Genomic DNA, 15,273 nt, shown 5'->3' on the forward strand with positions numbered 1-15,273 from the left:
GTTCCTTCCCTTCACAGCTTTCTGAAATTCGGAATGCCTTTTGGCAAAATTTTTGTTTGGTTTATATAATTAAGGCTATGAAGTCTTAGCAGCGGGGCACGTTTCTCTGGTTTGATGTGTTTTAATCTGGCATAATTCTACCTTACATATTTCACTTCATAATTATTTTTCCTAAATATATTTCTTTTAAAATATTTAATCTTTGAGAAGTGCTGTGAGACCTTATTTTGAAACTGCTTTAATTAGATGCTAACATTTGCAAAGTTTTCCTGCAAAATTCAAAACGTACAACATTCATGATTTTACTGTTTTTATTTAGAAGCGTCAGAGGAGAGATGAATCATGTAAGTTGTCTGCAGAAGGTATGTTGTGTATTTCTCTTAATTGTAAAAATACTTAATTTTCCATTATAAAAATATTTAATTATTTGAAACTTAAGGTTGCAAATACTCCATCTGTTGAAAAATGATGGACTTATTAAGCTAAACTTTATTGCCTTTGGATCCATTTACCAATCTCTTATGGAGGTGTGGGGGAGGGGAGGGAAGTTAATTATAAGCAGACTCACTAGTTCCAGATAAAGCCTATAATTTTGTGTCATTCAGAAAATTTAAGAGAAGCTCTAGCTGAAGCAGACAGCTGTTTGGTAGGACTTCTGTAATCTTTGTGGCAAGAAAAGGAGCAGGCAGGAAATTACTAGCAGAGTAAGATTTCTGCAGGTGAATAAGGGAGGTCAAGAATGCAACATTCACATGTTGGTCTTGTCAGAGATTTTAGCAGGAAGGTGGAGGCCTTGTTCAAAAAGTGTTAACATCTTTCGCAGTCTGGTTTTCATTCGGCTCCCAGAAGAAATGACCCTCTATGGCAGAACCCCACTGCAGATTTGGATTGCAATGTGGGTGCAAACTCTTCACTCAGTGACCAAACAGTGCTGTTGCCATTAACTCATAGAGGCACAGAACCAGACTGTTCAGCATCTGTCCTTAAGTTGTAGAAGAAAGGCAGGTAAACATAATATGAGTCAATGATTCTTTTATGAAGGCAAACACCCCCCCACTTAATGTATGTGCAAGGTAGTTTACAGCTGTAAGGAATGTCTTAGCACTTGAAAATTTGGTGAGGAAGTCTGATCGTTTTGTTTCACAAAATAGATAAAGATGATCAGACAGTCTTTGGAAGATGGAAGTGAAGAAGGTGAAAGCAATGTGTTGGTTTCTGTTTTAGCATTAATAATCTTGTTTTAACAAAACTCAAACTGTATAGGTTGAAGAACTTGTCTTAATTATTTTGGCATTACATGTATATATATGCTAATAAATGTTTTGTCACCCTACTTTTATTGCTTTTGAATGTCCTACAGTGATTCAGCAGATAGATACAGATGACTCAGAAGCGCTGTTATCTCAGAATGCAGACAGTAAAATACAGAAGAAAAAAACGAGCTGGGCTGCAGACACATCTGATGATATACAGACGAAAACCCCAGCAGCATCAGACGTTTTTCCATTTATGGATCATTGGAATGCTCAGATTCAGAAAGTTTCTCTCAGGCAAATAATTTCTGAAGAAATGGCGATGCAGGAGAGACAGGACCTGGTATGGATAGCACCAGTTTGTTATTGTTGTTTAGATTGATTACTGTTAGTGAAATAGAGTATGTCTTATTTGGTGACTCAACCCTGTGCTGCTAATAACAGCTTGAATTTGTGAGACAAATGCATGCCAGTTAGTATTGTTGATTACTGTGATACAGGAGTTTGCCTGTGGTTGATGGTCCTTTTGATTGTTTCACAAACAGACTGTGCTGCATTTCACTATGCAGGTTAGCATTTGTGTTTGGTTGAATTGTTTTTTGATTGCTCAGCTAAAACCAAAGATCAGTGTGATCTTCCATGCTTTTTATTGTGACTGCAATACCAAAAAAAAGTTCTTAGTTGGTTTCATGCCTTGTTTGTTTAGAAGTGTACTGAATTGGTTTTAATATTTTTTTTTGTAAGGAGAACCCACAACATTCCTAAGAGATGAGACATTAAAATAAGTACTGGAGGTTAATCTCAAACAAGTCTCTGTACCCACTTCTCAGAAAACAGTAAATCTTTAATAGACTTTTACTAGTTCTTTGTTTTCCACACAGAGTTCCCATACCCTGCCTGTTTGGCTTGTGCCTGATACTGCCCTCTACTGCCCCACCGATGTTCAGAACAGGCGTTCTTATTTGTAAAAGTCTCCGATAAGCAGCTGTCCTAAAGTAGAAGAGCTTTGAACTGGTGTACAAAGTTGGATGCATTAGCCTGTACTTTGAAAATGGCTTGTGGATTCTTTCTTTGAACTGCATGTATGTGCCCTACTGATAACAACTACTGTCATGTCCACAGCTTTATTTTCAATTTCGATTAATGGAGCTTGACTGTATTTTGACCACTTTTTTCCTTTTTTAAAAAAAATCTAAATAATTTGAATGATCAGTCCAATTTATTCTAAGCTATAATTATGTCATCTTCTCAGATGACTTCACAAATTAGAATAGTTATTACAGACACAGCTTCAGATACACCAGACCAAAATTGTTTATGCTGCTTAATAATAAGGTGTTGTTTCAAACCCTGGCCCTCAGTATAGAGAAAAGAGGTGGACTTTGCACAAGCTTAGCACTGGACTAGATGGACTAGCAGGGAATAAATTCCAAAACTTAAATCCCTCCTAAAAACTACTTCTTTTACTTTGTCCAAGTTATGAGGGAGCTCCAGCTGCATTACTTCAAAAGACTGCAGAGTACTGCAGTGGCGTATAATACAAGTCACCTGTCCGTACTTTATGCTGATCAGTGTGGCAGGCTGATATGGCATGTTGTCATTGCTGTGGGTGCATACTGAGTAGATACTTTTTAAATTGTAACAAATAATGGTAAAGTTAGATTGGCTCCACCTTTACTGTATTTTGTTTTAATCGAGAACTTGTAATATATTTCTTTTGTCTTCTGGGTAGAATCGTGTTCCTTCTACAGCTAGAAAAGACTGTGCTGCTAAACTAAAGGAAAAGCAACTTTTTGAGATGTTTCCAACTATTAATCAAAATTTCTTAATGGATGTCTTCAGGGACAACAAGTAAGAAATCTTTTTACTTCTTTGTAAAAATGGTACTCAGTAACAGTTACAGTCGTAAATATTGAGAGTTAAGATACTACTAAAAAATGGCTTTTTCCAAACTAGCACTTTTTGTTAGCCTAAATAAAGGCAAAACTAGCTGGTCTTAAAGGTAAAAAGGGTATAAAAACTCTCAGTTTAGACTCATTTCTTTTTAGAGGGGAATAGGCATTGTCTTTCACTGGGAGAAGAATATCTCTGGCTATTGACCACTGACTCACTGTCAGTGGAACTGCATATTTTCTCTAGAGCTGAGGTTTAAATCTAGTGGGAGAAATTAGTGGGTGTGGTAATAGTCGGTTCACAGAAAATGGCATCTGCCCAAGAGGAAAACACTACCATCACCTGATGTTACCTGTGAGTACTTTCCTGATTACTACAGCAGCTCTGAAGGAATGAGCCATCTCTCCATCTCTTCCTGCTGACTTTCTCCTTCTCTCTCCTGAATTATATTTCTGGGATATGTGTCTGCCTTCTTAAATCCAAGTTTCTGAGAAGTGAACTTTTTTTTTCAAGAGAAACATCTTTTTTCATCCTTGGCCATTTGAATGCCAGTCTCTACATGCGGGTTTGCCTACCTACTTGTCAGTCATGCTGCTTGTTCAAGTTGTTATAAAAATCTTTCCTGTTTTAAATATATCCTTCATCCATTTCTATAACTCAAACATTTAACCATCTCGTTTTTCACATTCTAAATTGTCTTCATAGTGTTGCCTTTCCCAAAGTCTGTCTTTACTTTTGATCAGTCTCCTCTTGTTACCTGACTAAACAGCAAGGATAAAGAAGAAAAAGGGCTTATTAGAAAGGTGATGGCAGCTGATGTCTTACTTAATTAAATTTGATAACAAAATTTGAGTAAAAATACAAGGATTCATTAGGGTTTCAGGAAACTGAGCTAGCTTTAAATTAGTTTGAACTATCTAACCCTGACCAGAGAAGATTTAAGATGAACTATATTATCCAGCCCAAAGAGCAGCATTTATTAATGTGTCTTTGATTAAGGTAGGATGCAATTTACTTTAGTATGTCATCTTGCTTTTAATGTTCAAGTGCTCCTCAGTTATGTTTCAGTCAACCAAGACTGCATGTGTGTTGATGCCGGTAATGCCCTACTGCAAGGAGTCTGCAAGCCTTTCTGCAATAAGCTGAAATATTCCATTCCAGTGTTTATTTTCATTGTAATCTATTTCTGTAACAATATCAAGGTTTGTAATAATTTAGATAAATATAGCAGCTGTTAATATATTTCTAAAGTCACAGATTTTATTTATCCCTTACAGCTACTCTTTAGAACAAACTGAACAGTTTCTGAACTGCGTTCTGGAGGCAGATCCTGTAAAAACAGTTATAGCTCAAGAAAATGTTCAGCAAAATGAAATTGTTTCTTCCAACAATGCTGCAAAGAACCGTGAGAAGAAGGTATTGATATATTTTTTTAAGCCATAGTTACAAACATAGCCAAAACTGTGCTAATGAAAACACCCTACAATGCATCCGTAACATCAACAATGCAAATTCCTACAGGCAAAAAAAAGTAAGGAAGAGGATGAGCCTTTAAATGAAATGTTTCAAGACTTTGAGTATCCACAATATGATGATTTAAGAGCAGAAGCTTTTTGTCACCAGCAAAAGAGACAGGAATGTTTGAAGAAGGCTGGGGAGGCCTATCGCATGGGTATGAAGCCTGTGGCAGCATTTTATGCGCATCAGGTAAACAATAATACTGTGCTTTTTGTCTGAATTTAGGGAGGTGCTTAAACACTGAATTGGAACTGATGAGGAAAACATCATGCCTACTAGAGTTGCTGAATTTGGTCGCTGTTCCCTGTGTGTTACACTGTAAATAACCACAAGTAAATTCACTAGTAATGATATTGGCACAGGAAGCTAACATAACCAAATTTGGTGCAAGATGTCATGAAAGGTCTAGTGCTTAGTCACACATGCTCCTTTGTCCTAGATCTCTCTCACATCACATCACATACTTGTAAACACCAAGATTTGTGTCCAAGTGGTCTGGCCAGGTTCACTGGAGTGTGACATGCACTGCTACAAACGTTTTTTTGAATCATCTGTGTATGTTGGTGCTGAACTGTTTTTAGACACATCTTCTGTACTTTATAGGAGTCAGGTATTAAGATGTCATCTTTTGCTTCATCCTCCATAAATCTTGGGCAAGATTGCTGCCTGCTGTCTTCGCTTCTTCATTCTGACTATCTTTATGGCTACAGTCTGTCTTGGGTTGGGATAAATGAGGTGTGTATGTCATGCTTTTCACGATACATCTGGTTATGGAGTGTAGATGTGCTGCTGATCAGTCTTGTGTGCTCTGGCCTTGGAGCACAGGCTCTCTGGTCTGCATTCAGGCACATTTCTTAGTATGTACCCGTTTGAATACTGCTGATCACTGCTGTTGATCATACTCTTGGTTTTAAGTATCAACTGTTCTTGTAATCAAAGTTCCTCTACATTGGTTTCTTGGTGCCTTCACAGGAGACTCCTCCATTGACACCACTCTTAAAAATTCTGTTACAAATATCTTCAAAGGCTGTAGTTTTTCCCTGATCTAATAGCATATAAAAATTTCATAAGAATTCACATTGTAGAAGCATCTAATTCTAAACTTGAATTGTATTATGACAGAACAAAAATGTAATAATAAATAACTTGAATTTGCTTATTAAAAAAGTTTTCTTGCAAGTGGTATAACTCTAAATGTTTAGATTGTTACTGTGCATGTAGGAAATACTGATTATCAATCTTTATAAGGAACCTTTTATGTTCTATATTCATATATTCTTGAGGTTTTGAGAGATTCAAAACAAAGGTGTGCAGGATTTTAAATAGAAATGTAATTTCAAGTCCTGTCTTACTTTTGTTCTTATCCATAAGAACAAATACAATCTATTGTAAATAAATTGAAATTTATTTATTATATACTTTCTTTTAGGTAATAAAAAGGCAAACCAAGCTACCTTTATTCATAAAAAATACTTTATGCTTGATGGCCTTTGTCTTGGGAATCCTTTGCAAGTGAGTTACAGAGCTGCTGTCTTTGGTCTGACACTAATGCACTTCAGATAATCCATTTTAAGAAAGTTTAAGACAGACTGTCACTTTTGTTCTCTTGAGCCTTTGTCAGTCCAATACCTGGAGTTAAAACTTCCATTCCTTTTCAGACTGTGCCTACAGATCTTCAACGACATAATTTGTTGCTTCAGTCTCTCAGATACTATCATTGCAAGGTTCACAGGAAGGAGTTGGTACTTGTTCACTCTGTAAGGTGACTGTACTGCTCTTTGCCCTCATTCCAGAATGGACTTACTGACCTTGTCAGTCATAAAAGATGCTGAAAGTATTAGAAGAGATTATAGGCAACTATTAAAAATGTTTACCCTTGTCTTGTCTGAAATTTCGGGAATGCATTCGGAAGAATTAACCTCAAATACAAGAGTCAGCAGGTTTATCTGTTGGGCAGTTTCTCTGACACTGTTTCACGATAATTTTAGCAAAATACTTGCAGAAAATAAAAATATTGTTAGGAAAATAAATCTGCAACTCAGCATGGAGTGTAACTTTTTAGCTTTTGTAAAGACCTTACGATTTTTTGCCTTTTCTGCCTTTTGTTTCTCCTTGTAAGGCTTTTGTTAAAATGTCGTCTTTGTGCCAGCTTTGAGTAGTTTCTCACAAACAGATTTCATGAAATCTTCTTGTGAGTAGATCTTACTGAGCCTCTTGCAGAAGTTCTGCTAGAATTATAAATTTTACTGCTTCAAACTTGAACTAAAAGCACCCTGCCAGTGCTGTCATTTTGAAACCAGTGTGGAGCTTAGATTATTTCTCGGTGTATAATAGTCACTGTGCTTATGAATAAAGGGTCGGCTTCATGAGCAGAAGATGAAAGAAGCCAACCATGCTGCTGCTGTGCAAATTTTTGAGAGAATAAATACTTCCTTGCTGCCTATGAATGTGCTGGATTTGCATGGTCTCCACGTGGATGAAGCTGTGAATCAGTTGTCCAGAGTGCTGCAGGAAAAAAGTGAAGGTAGGGTTTAGGTAATAATTCTTGCCTCCTAAAAATTATTCTCATTTTCTATTAAGAAATCATGATACATGGCAATATTAGAGGGAATGAATGTACTTTAATAACATGTATGTTAAAAACAACTAGGCTTTGTGTTGTCTTGTTTTCAAAGTACCCCGGTGGAATTATTTTTCTTTGACATGACAATGATTCTTGTTGCTTTCTGTCCTCCCCTCTCCCCCTACTTCTTTGTAAGTCATCTTTTTCCTTCTGTTTTATCTTTTTTATTATTATTATTCTTATTGAATACTTGGGCTATCCTTCCAAACATTTTTAACTGAGGTAATGATGCAAACATATGTGTCACCATTGCACTGCTTTGTCACAACTGTGTTGCTTTTATAATCTTAAAAGAAAATGTACTGTGTTGGAATTTTAACCACAATGATATTGTCTTCAACTTCTACATGAAAGTGTGTGATTTGAGCTACCTTGCAGAACCTTCAGTATCAGTTTGTTCGCAACATCTCTTGAGATCAGAATACTGCTGCTTCCAGAAATGTCACTTCATGCAGTTTTGCTTGAGGGCTCATTTTTTCTCATAGTGTAGTGTTCAAGTACTTCATGACTGTTCATGCTGTAAAAAGAGACATTTTCTGCATTACTAGTTTACCCTCTAAATTTAAGCACACTGGGAATGCTTTAATAAGAAATTTTTCTTATGCAAGGTACTGCTGCACAAACCTGATTTTTTGAATCAGCTACTCCACAGAGTATAAATAAAAATGTTCAGTGAGGCCTTAGATAACTCTTTCTTTCAATATGCATCAGAGAGAATTAAATTCCATTATCATGCTATTCCTACAATGACATTTGTGTAATTTAAACTGTAGCCTAATGCTTTTTAGAACTAAATTTCCAGAGCTGCACTTAAAGCAGGAATCCTCAAATTGATAGTAGGGGCTGTCTGTTTAGTCCATTCACCTAAATTTAAAAAAAATTAAGTTAATGTCACTGTACATACATGGGAGAAGGATCAATACTGGGAACTTTTTTGCAGGCAGAATTAAAAGTAAATAAATATAAAACCTAAATAAAGTTATGGTGGGGGGAGAGTAGTTGAAGAAAGATGTCGTGTGAACTGATAATTCCAAACTGGCAAATCTTGATTTGTTGTGAGAATCCAATTTAGTTTATTTTTTTCCTCTTTTTCAAACTCTTCATCAGTTTAGGTTGCTGTTATCTCTGGGAAGATAGCTGTTTCTTTTGTTAGCAGGGCTAGGTGCTCTAATAAAACTCATGGAATGTGTTGATCTGTTGATTTCCATGCTTCAGCATAGCAGAAGATAGTCCAAACAATGTGACATAAGTGTCAAAAACTGGATTTATATTTTCTTTCTTGTTCATTTCTTTATTCAATAAAATCTTATTTCTTTATTCACATTAATTTAAGATAAAACATGAAACAATACAGAAATACCACTTAAAAATTCAGTATATTACACCCACCTCTTTTAATTTTGCAATTTATATCACAGGATGTAAATTCCAATTGAATATTAGATGACAGAAACAGTAAAGCTTCTATGAAATTAGAAGGATTTTGTGATGATCACAATATGTGTATTGCAAGCAATCTAGATTTGAAGAGTTTGACTTTTTCAAAATGGGGGAAAATTGCTATTTGTCTCTAAAATATACATACCAGCACAGGAAAACAAAGCTCTAAATGACTAGTGAGAGTTTTCAGAAGAATGCATGGAAGGGTTATACTGAATGCCAAGTCTCTGCTGAGGAAAATTTTAACCGTTACAATTCCTGCTGTTGCAGAGTACCAGCAGACTGGTGGTAAACCCTATCTCAGTGTTATCACGGGAAGAGGAAGCCATAGTCAGGGAGGAGTCGCTCGCATCAGACCAGCAGCTATCAGATACCTCACAAGCCACAACTTCAGGTGAGTTTAGATTTTTGTTACTGATAAATTTTTTTCTTAACCCACATTTAACTAACTGAAAATTGAAGTTTAGTTTTAGAATACTGTTAAACTACTACATAGATTAGGGCAGGTCCGTTGTTTCACAAATCCACTGCAGTTGTGTAGCACCTATTAAAGGTTAGATCTTTTCCTCTGAGATAGTTTAATTATTTATTTAATTATATTATTTAATTAATTATTTCCATTCAAGATGGCTAGCTTTACTGTGAAAAGTTGTTAATCCTGCTTTTTGTTGGTTCCCAATACTTGCATTTGTGCTCAGTTTATGAGGGATAGCAATTTAGCACATCTAGGCTGGCATCAGTGTGTTTGCTGCTTTTTATATAGAGCAGTGTAGGAAGGTGAGCATGAAGGTGAGACTCAGAAATAGCAATGACTTCCCATTTCCTTGTTACCTTCTACAGAATACAAGGGTGAAAATCCATTTTGAAAGAAGAGGGAATGAAAGGGGAGCAGGAGTAGAGGAACAGAATGAATATAACCAAGAATATTGAGCAGCTTTTTTTTTTTTCTCAAATCTTCATCTTCATCACCTGTTGTCAGATCTTCGTAACTCCAGACCCTGTAAAATCCTCCTTCAGAGTAACATCCGAGGACATAATGCTGATTCCCTGACTCTCACATGCACACATACTTGACTGAGAACTTTACCATTTTCCATATGTTTGATGAGAATTGAAGGCGATGGAATTGCATATAGTTTACGTGTTCAAGCTTCCTTTTCTTGTTTCATAGGTTCACAGAAATAAAACCAGGCTGCTTGAAAGTCATGCTGAATTGAGGAGTTGTGGAAAGAGGAATATAGAAACTGAGGTGTCAGATGACTGCCAGATAACAGAAAATCCCCACGTTTTGAACAACTGCACTGGTATTTTGTAATCTGTTTTAAAGGATGCTATTTTATTAGAAGTAGTCTCAATTTACAGCAAGTGGTTTTGTCAGTACGTTTCCAATAAATTTTTGTGTGGAATAGATCCTTTTTTGAACCTGCAAAAGGAAGACACTTGAAAGGATTTGAAGTCTCAGAAATGCAGATTAAGAATTTCGCTGAGAAATACTGATGTTTTTAAGGGAAGTTAGGGTACAGTTTTTAGTATAACTGTCTTCTTAGCATACCCAATCTGTCTTCTGACCTTCACACATTTTGACTGCTGTGGCTTCTGTATTTTTAAAACATATAACTTGTACAAAGTTATTTTGTAAGTCAGAACTTCGTGCTAAACCCTTCAGAAGAGCAAAGGAGACGTTGAAACTGGGCAACATCTGAGTGCTGAGTATTTGCAGGTTTCTTCAAAAGTCTGGTGTCTTTTTAGTGGTTATGTTATGATAGGTTGACCAGTTCTATTATCCTTACTCCATTCTAAACTTCTCCAGACATTGAAGGAAGGTGCATGTAAGGCCTGTGCATTAGGGCCAGCTGTGTGTTTGGTAATTTGGCAGATTAAGTGTGATCAGTTAAAGGGAAAGGCACAATACTGTAGTTCAGTCTCTTGGAGATCCACCTACTGGATTAAAATAGTTGCTTACTTTGTGGCTTTTTAAATGCAGCAAATGCAGTACCGTTTCACTTTACAAATGTCTAATAGTGATGTTTTCATTCTCTGTGTATTGTTTGGTGATTTCCTTGTAGAAAATACGATCATGAGACATTTCTAATGTATTTTTAATATCAAAGTGAATGCTAATATTGCCGTAGTAATTTCCTAACTGGACAATCTGGGAGTACAAAAGTTACTCTGATTTTGGTGGTGTTGCATCGCCATCTAGAAATATCTGTGTAAAAAACCAAAACAACACTAAAAAAACCCCAAACAAAACCCTTCAAAAACGAAATATAAACATCTGTATTTAGGCAAGTGTTTCCAGTAAACAATCAGAACACATTTTTAATAGAAATTATCTTCTAGAATGCATTGCTATTTTTATTTACATCTTTGCCTCCTGAAAGGCATATGAATTTTTGTTGTAAGACTTTTTCAGAACAGGTGTGAGTTGTGTATTAGGAATAATATTAATAGATTAAGGATTAATGTGAGAAGTTTTTTAATTTTTAACCACTTTTCAGTAAATTTAATCCAGGAACTACATGCACATAGAGTTTGTTTATGAATCCATATGTGTGTGCAAGTTCTGCAATTTGTATGCATGAATACTAATAAACAAAGAACTTCTGTGAGAAAAGCTGTCCACAGAAATAGGTTTCACATGAAAATGTGTCCGTATAAGTTGCTGACAAGCTGAAAGACATGATGTTTCCTGAATGTATCTGTATTTACTCTTAATACATATACAGTGACTATGATGCATGGTAGACTTAAAAATGAGTTTGTCATGCTTCAACAGATACAACAATCATTTCCTGATGATTTCAAGTGGAAGAATAGCTTGAATAATACTTAATCAAAGGGACTCTTCCTATAATAATAGACTGCCATAATAAGTTTTATATTTTTAAATAGTTAGCTCATCTGAATTGTGTCCTTTCTCTGTTTCCTTCTCTCTGCGCTGCTCTGGTAACCACTGGGTGAAATACAAAAGGTCTGTGGTCCCCAAACAGCACTAGCAGAGCTGTTTCTGCTACTGCATGATGTCCTTTGTGGTGAAGCCCACACTCCATCCTCTGTGACAGTGCCCACAGTGGGCCGAGATGCCATTTAGGCACTTGACCTCAAGACAGTAGTTCAGACTATCAGCTGTACAGGGTTGCAAATGCTAGAATTGTCTCAGCGGAGCCAAGATCTTTGTTTTGGACCAGGGAACTTCCTTCTGCTCCTGAACAGGTTTTCCTTAGTGCTGCTGTTTATAACAAATGGAGTTACAGCTCTCTGGGACAGCTCTTTGCAGTATCATCCCTGTTGGTTGGCGTGAGTGGCTGTTGTGTATTGAGCTGCTTGGGTGCCCAAGCCCTACAGAGATGTGCCTGTAAACAAGGAAGTGCCAACACTTCTGGTTGTTTTGGGAGGCAGCCTGATTCACTCAGCATATTCACACCATTCCCAACATGGACAAAGACAGCTTATGTTTTAGTTCAAAAGACAAGCAGAAAAAGTTGTCGCCTTGCCCATCTGTTCATCATAATCTAGTTGACAGCTTTACCCTGGAGATATGAAACACAGCTTTTTGCCTTCTTCTGGCTTAGCAAGTGGATGATGTTGATGATGGCACTTGACTCTCACTTCCCCAGAAAATGCTCTGACCAATGTGCACAGGAGTATTTTTGAAGTCGCCACTTCCTCAGCCTCTGTCAAAATTACCACTGCAAGATAAAAGTGCAAGCTTAAAGGGACAAAAGAGATTAAAGAATTCAAAATGCATAAACAGTCTCTGGAAGTAGGCTAGGACTTTTCAGAAAGGAGCTGTTCCTGGTGAGCTTCAGTGTCCTTCTGTATTATTTTTTCATCTCTTAGTCCTGTTTGGATAAATACATTAAAAATGTTCAGGGTAAAATTGGCTCTACCCAGTGCTAGGAGAATTTGCTTCACTCTGTCAAAGTCAGCAGAGAAATACACAGCTCAAGAGCAGTTTGGAATACTTTTCTCTCTTCTCCTTTTCATTCACCTTTGGGGTACAGGTTGAAGTTCACAAACACAGTCTGAATACCCTGCCTGGTATAGATTGGTCATTCACCTAGCATACATTGTTTGACTACCAGCTGAACTTTGATGGCGATGGTGGCTTAAAATCATAACGCTGGCAGAACCAATCTTGCCTCTATTGAAAATAGTGACAGAGCCTCTATCAGTTTCAGCAACTCAAAATGAGGCATTGCAGTTCCAACTCAGAAAAAATAGAATGATCCTCTGAAGGATCTCAAGCATGTGCTTAAAAGCTGTGCTGAGCTGGATACAGAATAGATCAGAAGATCAGTGCACAGAGTGGAAATAAGTAGAGTTTTATTAGTAAGGATCTTCATGCCTTCAGCTACTTGCCAGTATTCCAGAAAAACAACACTGGAGTTCTTGTATTTCTCTGACTGGTTTTATAATGTATTCTGGGATTAATTCTTTGAAATATAATTACTTCAAAATGGTATTTCGAGGTAGGTTACATTTTAGAAGTTCCAGCCTTCTGATGTCTCTTGCAGTTACATTGGTGAGAATCCATGAGAATCTTGAGGTATCGTGTAAATTCTGTATTTTAAGATACTTAAAATAGCAGTATTGCCACCAGCACTCTGAAATAATGTGCAACTCTTAAAATACCTATTTTGTGTACCACTTTCTATTCTATACTATTCTATTCTATTCTATTCTATTCTTCAACAGCATGTGATTGTGACAAATGGTAGCCTTTAATATGTGACTTTTGGTGTCTTCTTTTACAAAACATTTTAATAGTTATCCCAGGTTTTAATTTAGGAGAATTATCATTTTTTAATGTACAAAATTAATGCTTGTGTAACATCGATGAGTGATCTTAGAGTAAAAAAAAGGCCAGAGGTGCAATGAAGAAAGTTGTCTGAAGTAATGTGACTGCTGAAAAGCATTTCAGTTGATTGTGAAAGTAGTAGGGCAAAAATGTTATTTTCAAAAATATTTCAGGATACCTTAACAATAGCTTAATGACTTTGGCTTTTGCTTTTAATATCATGTGGTACATCCCCCCTCAAAACCCAACCAAAGGCCAACTGTTCATGCTATTTCAGCTAAATAAACTGCAGAGGATTAAATTACTATATGTGAATATGCATGTGAAAAAACCTAGTATTGCAGCTACCAATTGTAAAAGCTGTTAGGACCAGTACATTGGAAGATACAAATTTCTATTTTTAAATTAAAATTTAAAAATGATTTTTTATTTGTATAAAGTTGTACTTTTGCTGTTAACTATAATTTTGTTTTTTACTGAAACAGTTTTGTAATTTGCATTTAGAATTTCTAATGTGAAAAGGAATTTACAAAATCTAGTTTAATAAAAGACTTTTGCCACAAGTATAGCCTTCTGTCTTTCCTTGGAAAATTATGTTTCAGCTTGTATCAAATTTTTTCAAATAGTAGTCTTGGAGTTTTGCATGAAAGCCACTTGCTTGGCTTCAGGATACCATCTGTAGGGAGATGAAGCAACCATCTGCAAGCATAAAAAGGAACAGATTTGTGGCCTGAATTTCAGTGTTGCAAGTGGGAGCTGAATGCTCAAATTACTGAAAATGAGGGTCATGGTTTCAGATTTTTTTTGGCCTGAAGTAGCTGAAGAGATGCTGTTCTAGGCCAGCTTACTCGTGAGAGAGTGAGAGCAGTGGTGTATGTCAAGGGGAGGGGCCAGTCTGACCACTGGAACAATGGGAGTTTGGGGGAGGGAAGTGTTCTGGATAGACCTCATTTAGCAAGAGCCCTTAGGTCAGGGGCAGTTAGAGGCCAGATCCTGAGGAAGCACAGTGTTGTACCGTGGTGGATACAGAGCTAGGAATCCTGGCTTTTCCTAAGCCTGCCCTGTTCTGGTCAGGTGCGGGTTGTTTCCTGTGCATTGTCCTGGAAGTGTGGAATGACACCCAAGACCAAAGTGCTGGCTGGAGTCTAACCTATTTTATTAGCTCAGTTTCAGGACAACTTGCTGTGACCCGAGATGACTCGGGCAAAATCATTCCTGTGGCTTCATTGCCTTGCAGCTTGGGTTGACTGCAGAAACAAGTCAGGCTTGTGCATTTCCACAGCAAAGCCGTAACTCATAAGCTGTTCAAGAGAGCAGGGAAAACAGGTTTTGGGAACACATGAAAGCTTGGCAGATGCTGGTTTAGATCTGACATGGCTAATCCTGAACCACAGTTATTAGGCCACAGCACTGGTAAATGTCTGGTTGGTTGTGTGCTCCTTACGTAGAGGACTGCCTGCTCTGGCAGTGTGGCTGAAGGTCCAGCTTGGACCAGATTGGTCTCTCAAATTGTGATGTTTTAAAGTGGAGGTGCCATTGCTGGACTTGCCTTCTGTCTGGTGCAGCTTAACTCCTACCCTTGCTAAACAATCCATCCTGACTTACCAGCTTCTGTTTCAGTTCATGCCCTTTTTTCCTGAGTGCTGGGATAGTCTTGAGCACCCCTCTGCTTTTAGCTGGGAGTTTGCTCTTCAAAAGCACCCTGGGGATTTCTCCCTATTTAAATAAGAGCAATAGGATAC

The 15,273-nt window shown here is 37.1% G+C and overlaps 1 protein-coding gene across 10 annotated transcripts in view; it reads left to right on the forward strand.

Moving 5' to 3' along the window:
* The window catches only part of N4BP2 (NEDD4 binding protein 2), a 62,014-nt gene that overhangs the window by 23,752 nt on the left and 22,989 nt on the right, over positions 1-15,273 (forward strand). For 3 of the 10 annotated variants that reach the window (XM_048303135.1, XM_048303136.1, XM_048303134.1), the window contains exons 12-19: positions 320-362; positions 1,361-1,596; positions 2,986-3,104; positions 4,424-4,562; positions 4,668-4,853; positions 7,020-7,188; positions 8,998-9,121; positions 9,899-14,094. In XM_048303135.1, the coding sequence (XP_048159092.1) occupies positions 320-362; positions 1,361-1,596; positions 2,986-3,104; positions 4,424-4,562; positions 4,668-4,853; positions 7,020-7,188; positions 8,998-9,121; positions 9,899-9,944 (1,062 nt within the window). In that variant the 3' untranslated portion in view covers positions 9,945-14,094. The other 7 variants (XR_007203537.1, XR_007203538.1, XM_048303137.1 and 4 more) reach the window with 6 other exon arrangements.

This window comes from Corvus hawaiiensis, chromosome 5 (assembly GCF_020740725.1).
Source record: "Corvus hawaiiensis isolate bCorHaw1 chromosome 5, bCorHaw1.pri.cur, whole genome shotgun sequence".
In the NCBI taxonomy this organism is placed as follows: Eukaryota; Metazoa; Chordata; class Aves; order Passeriformes; family Corvidae; genus Corvus; species Corvus hawaiiensis.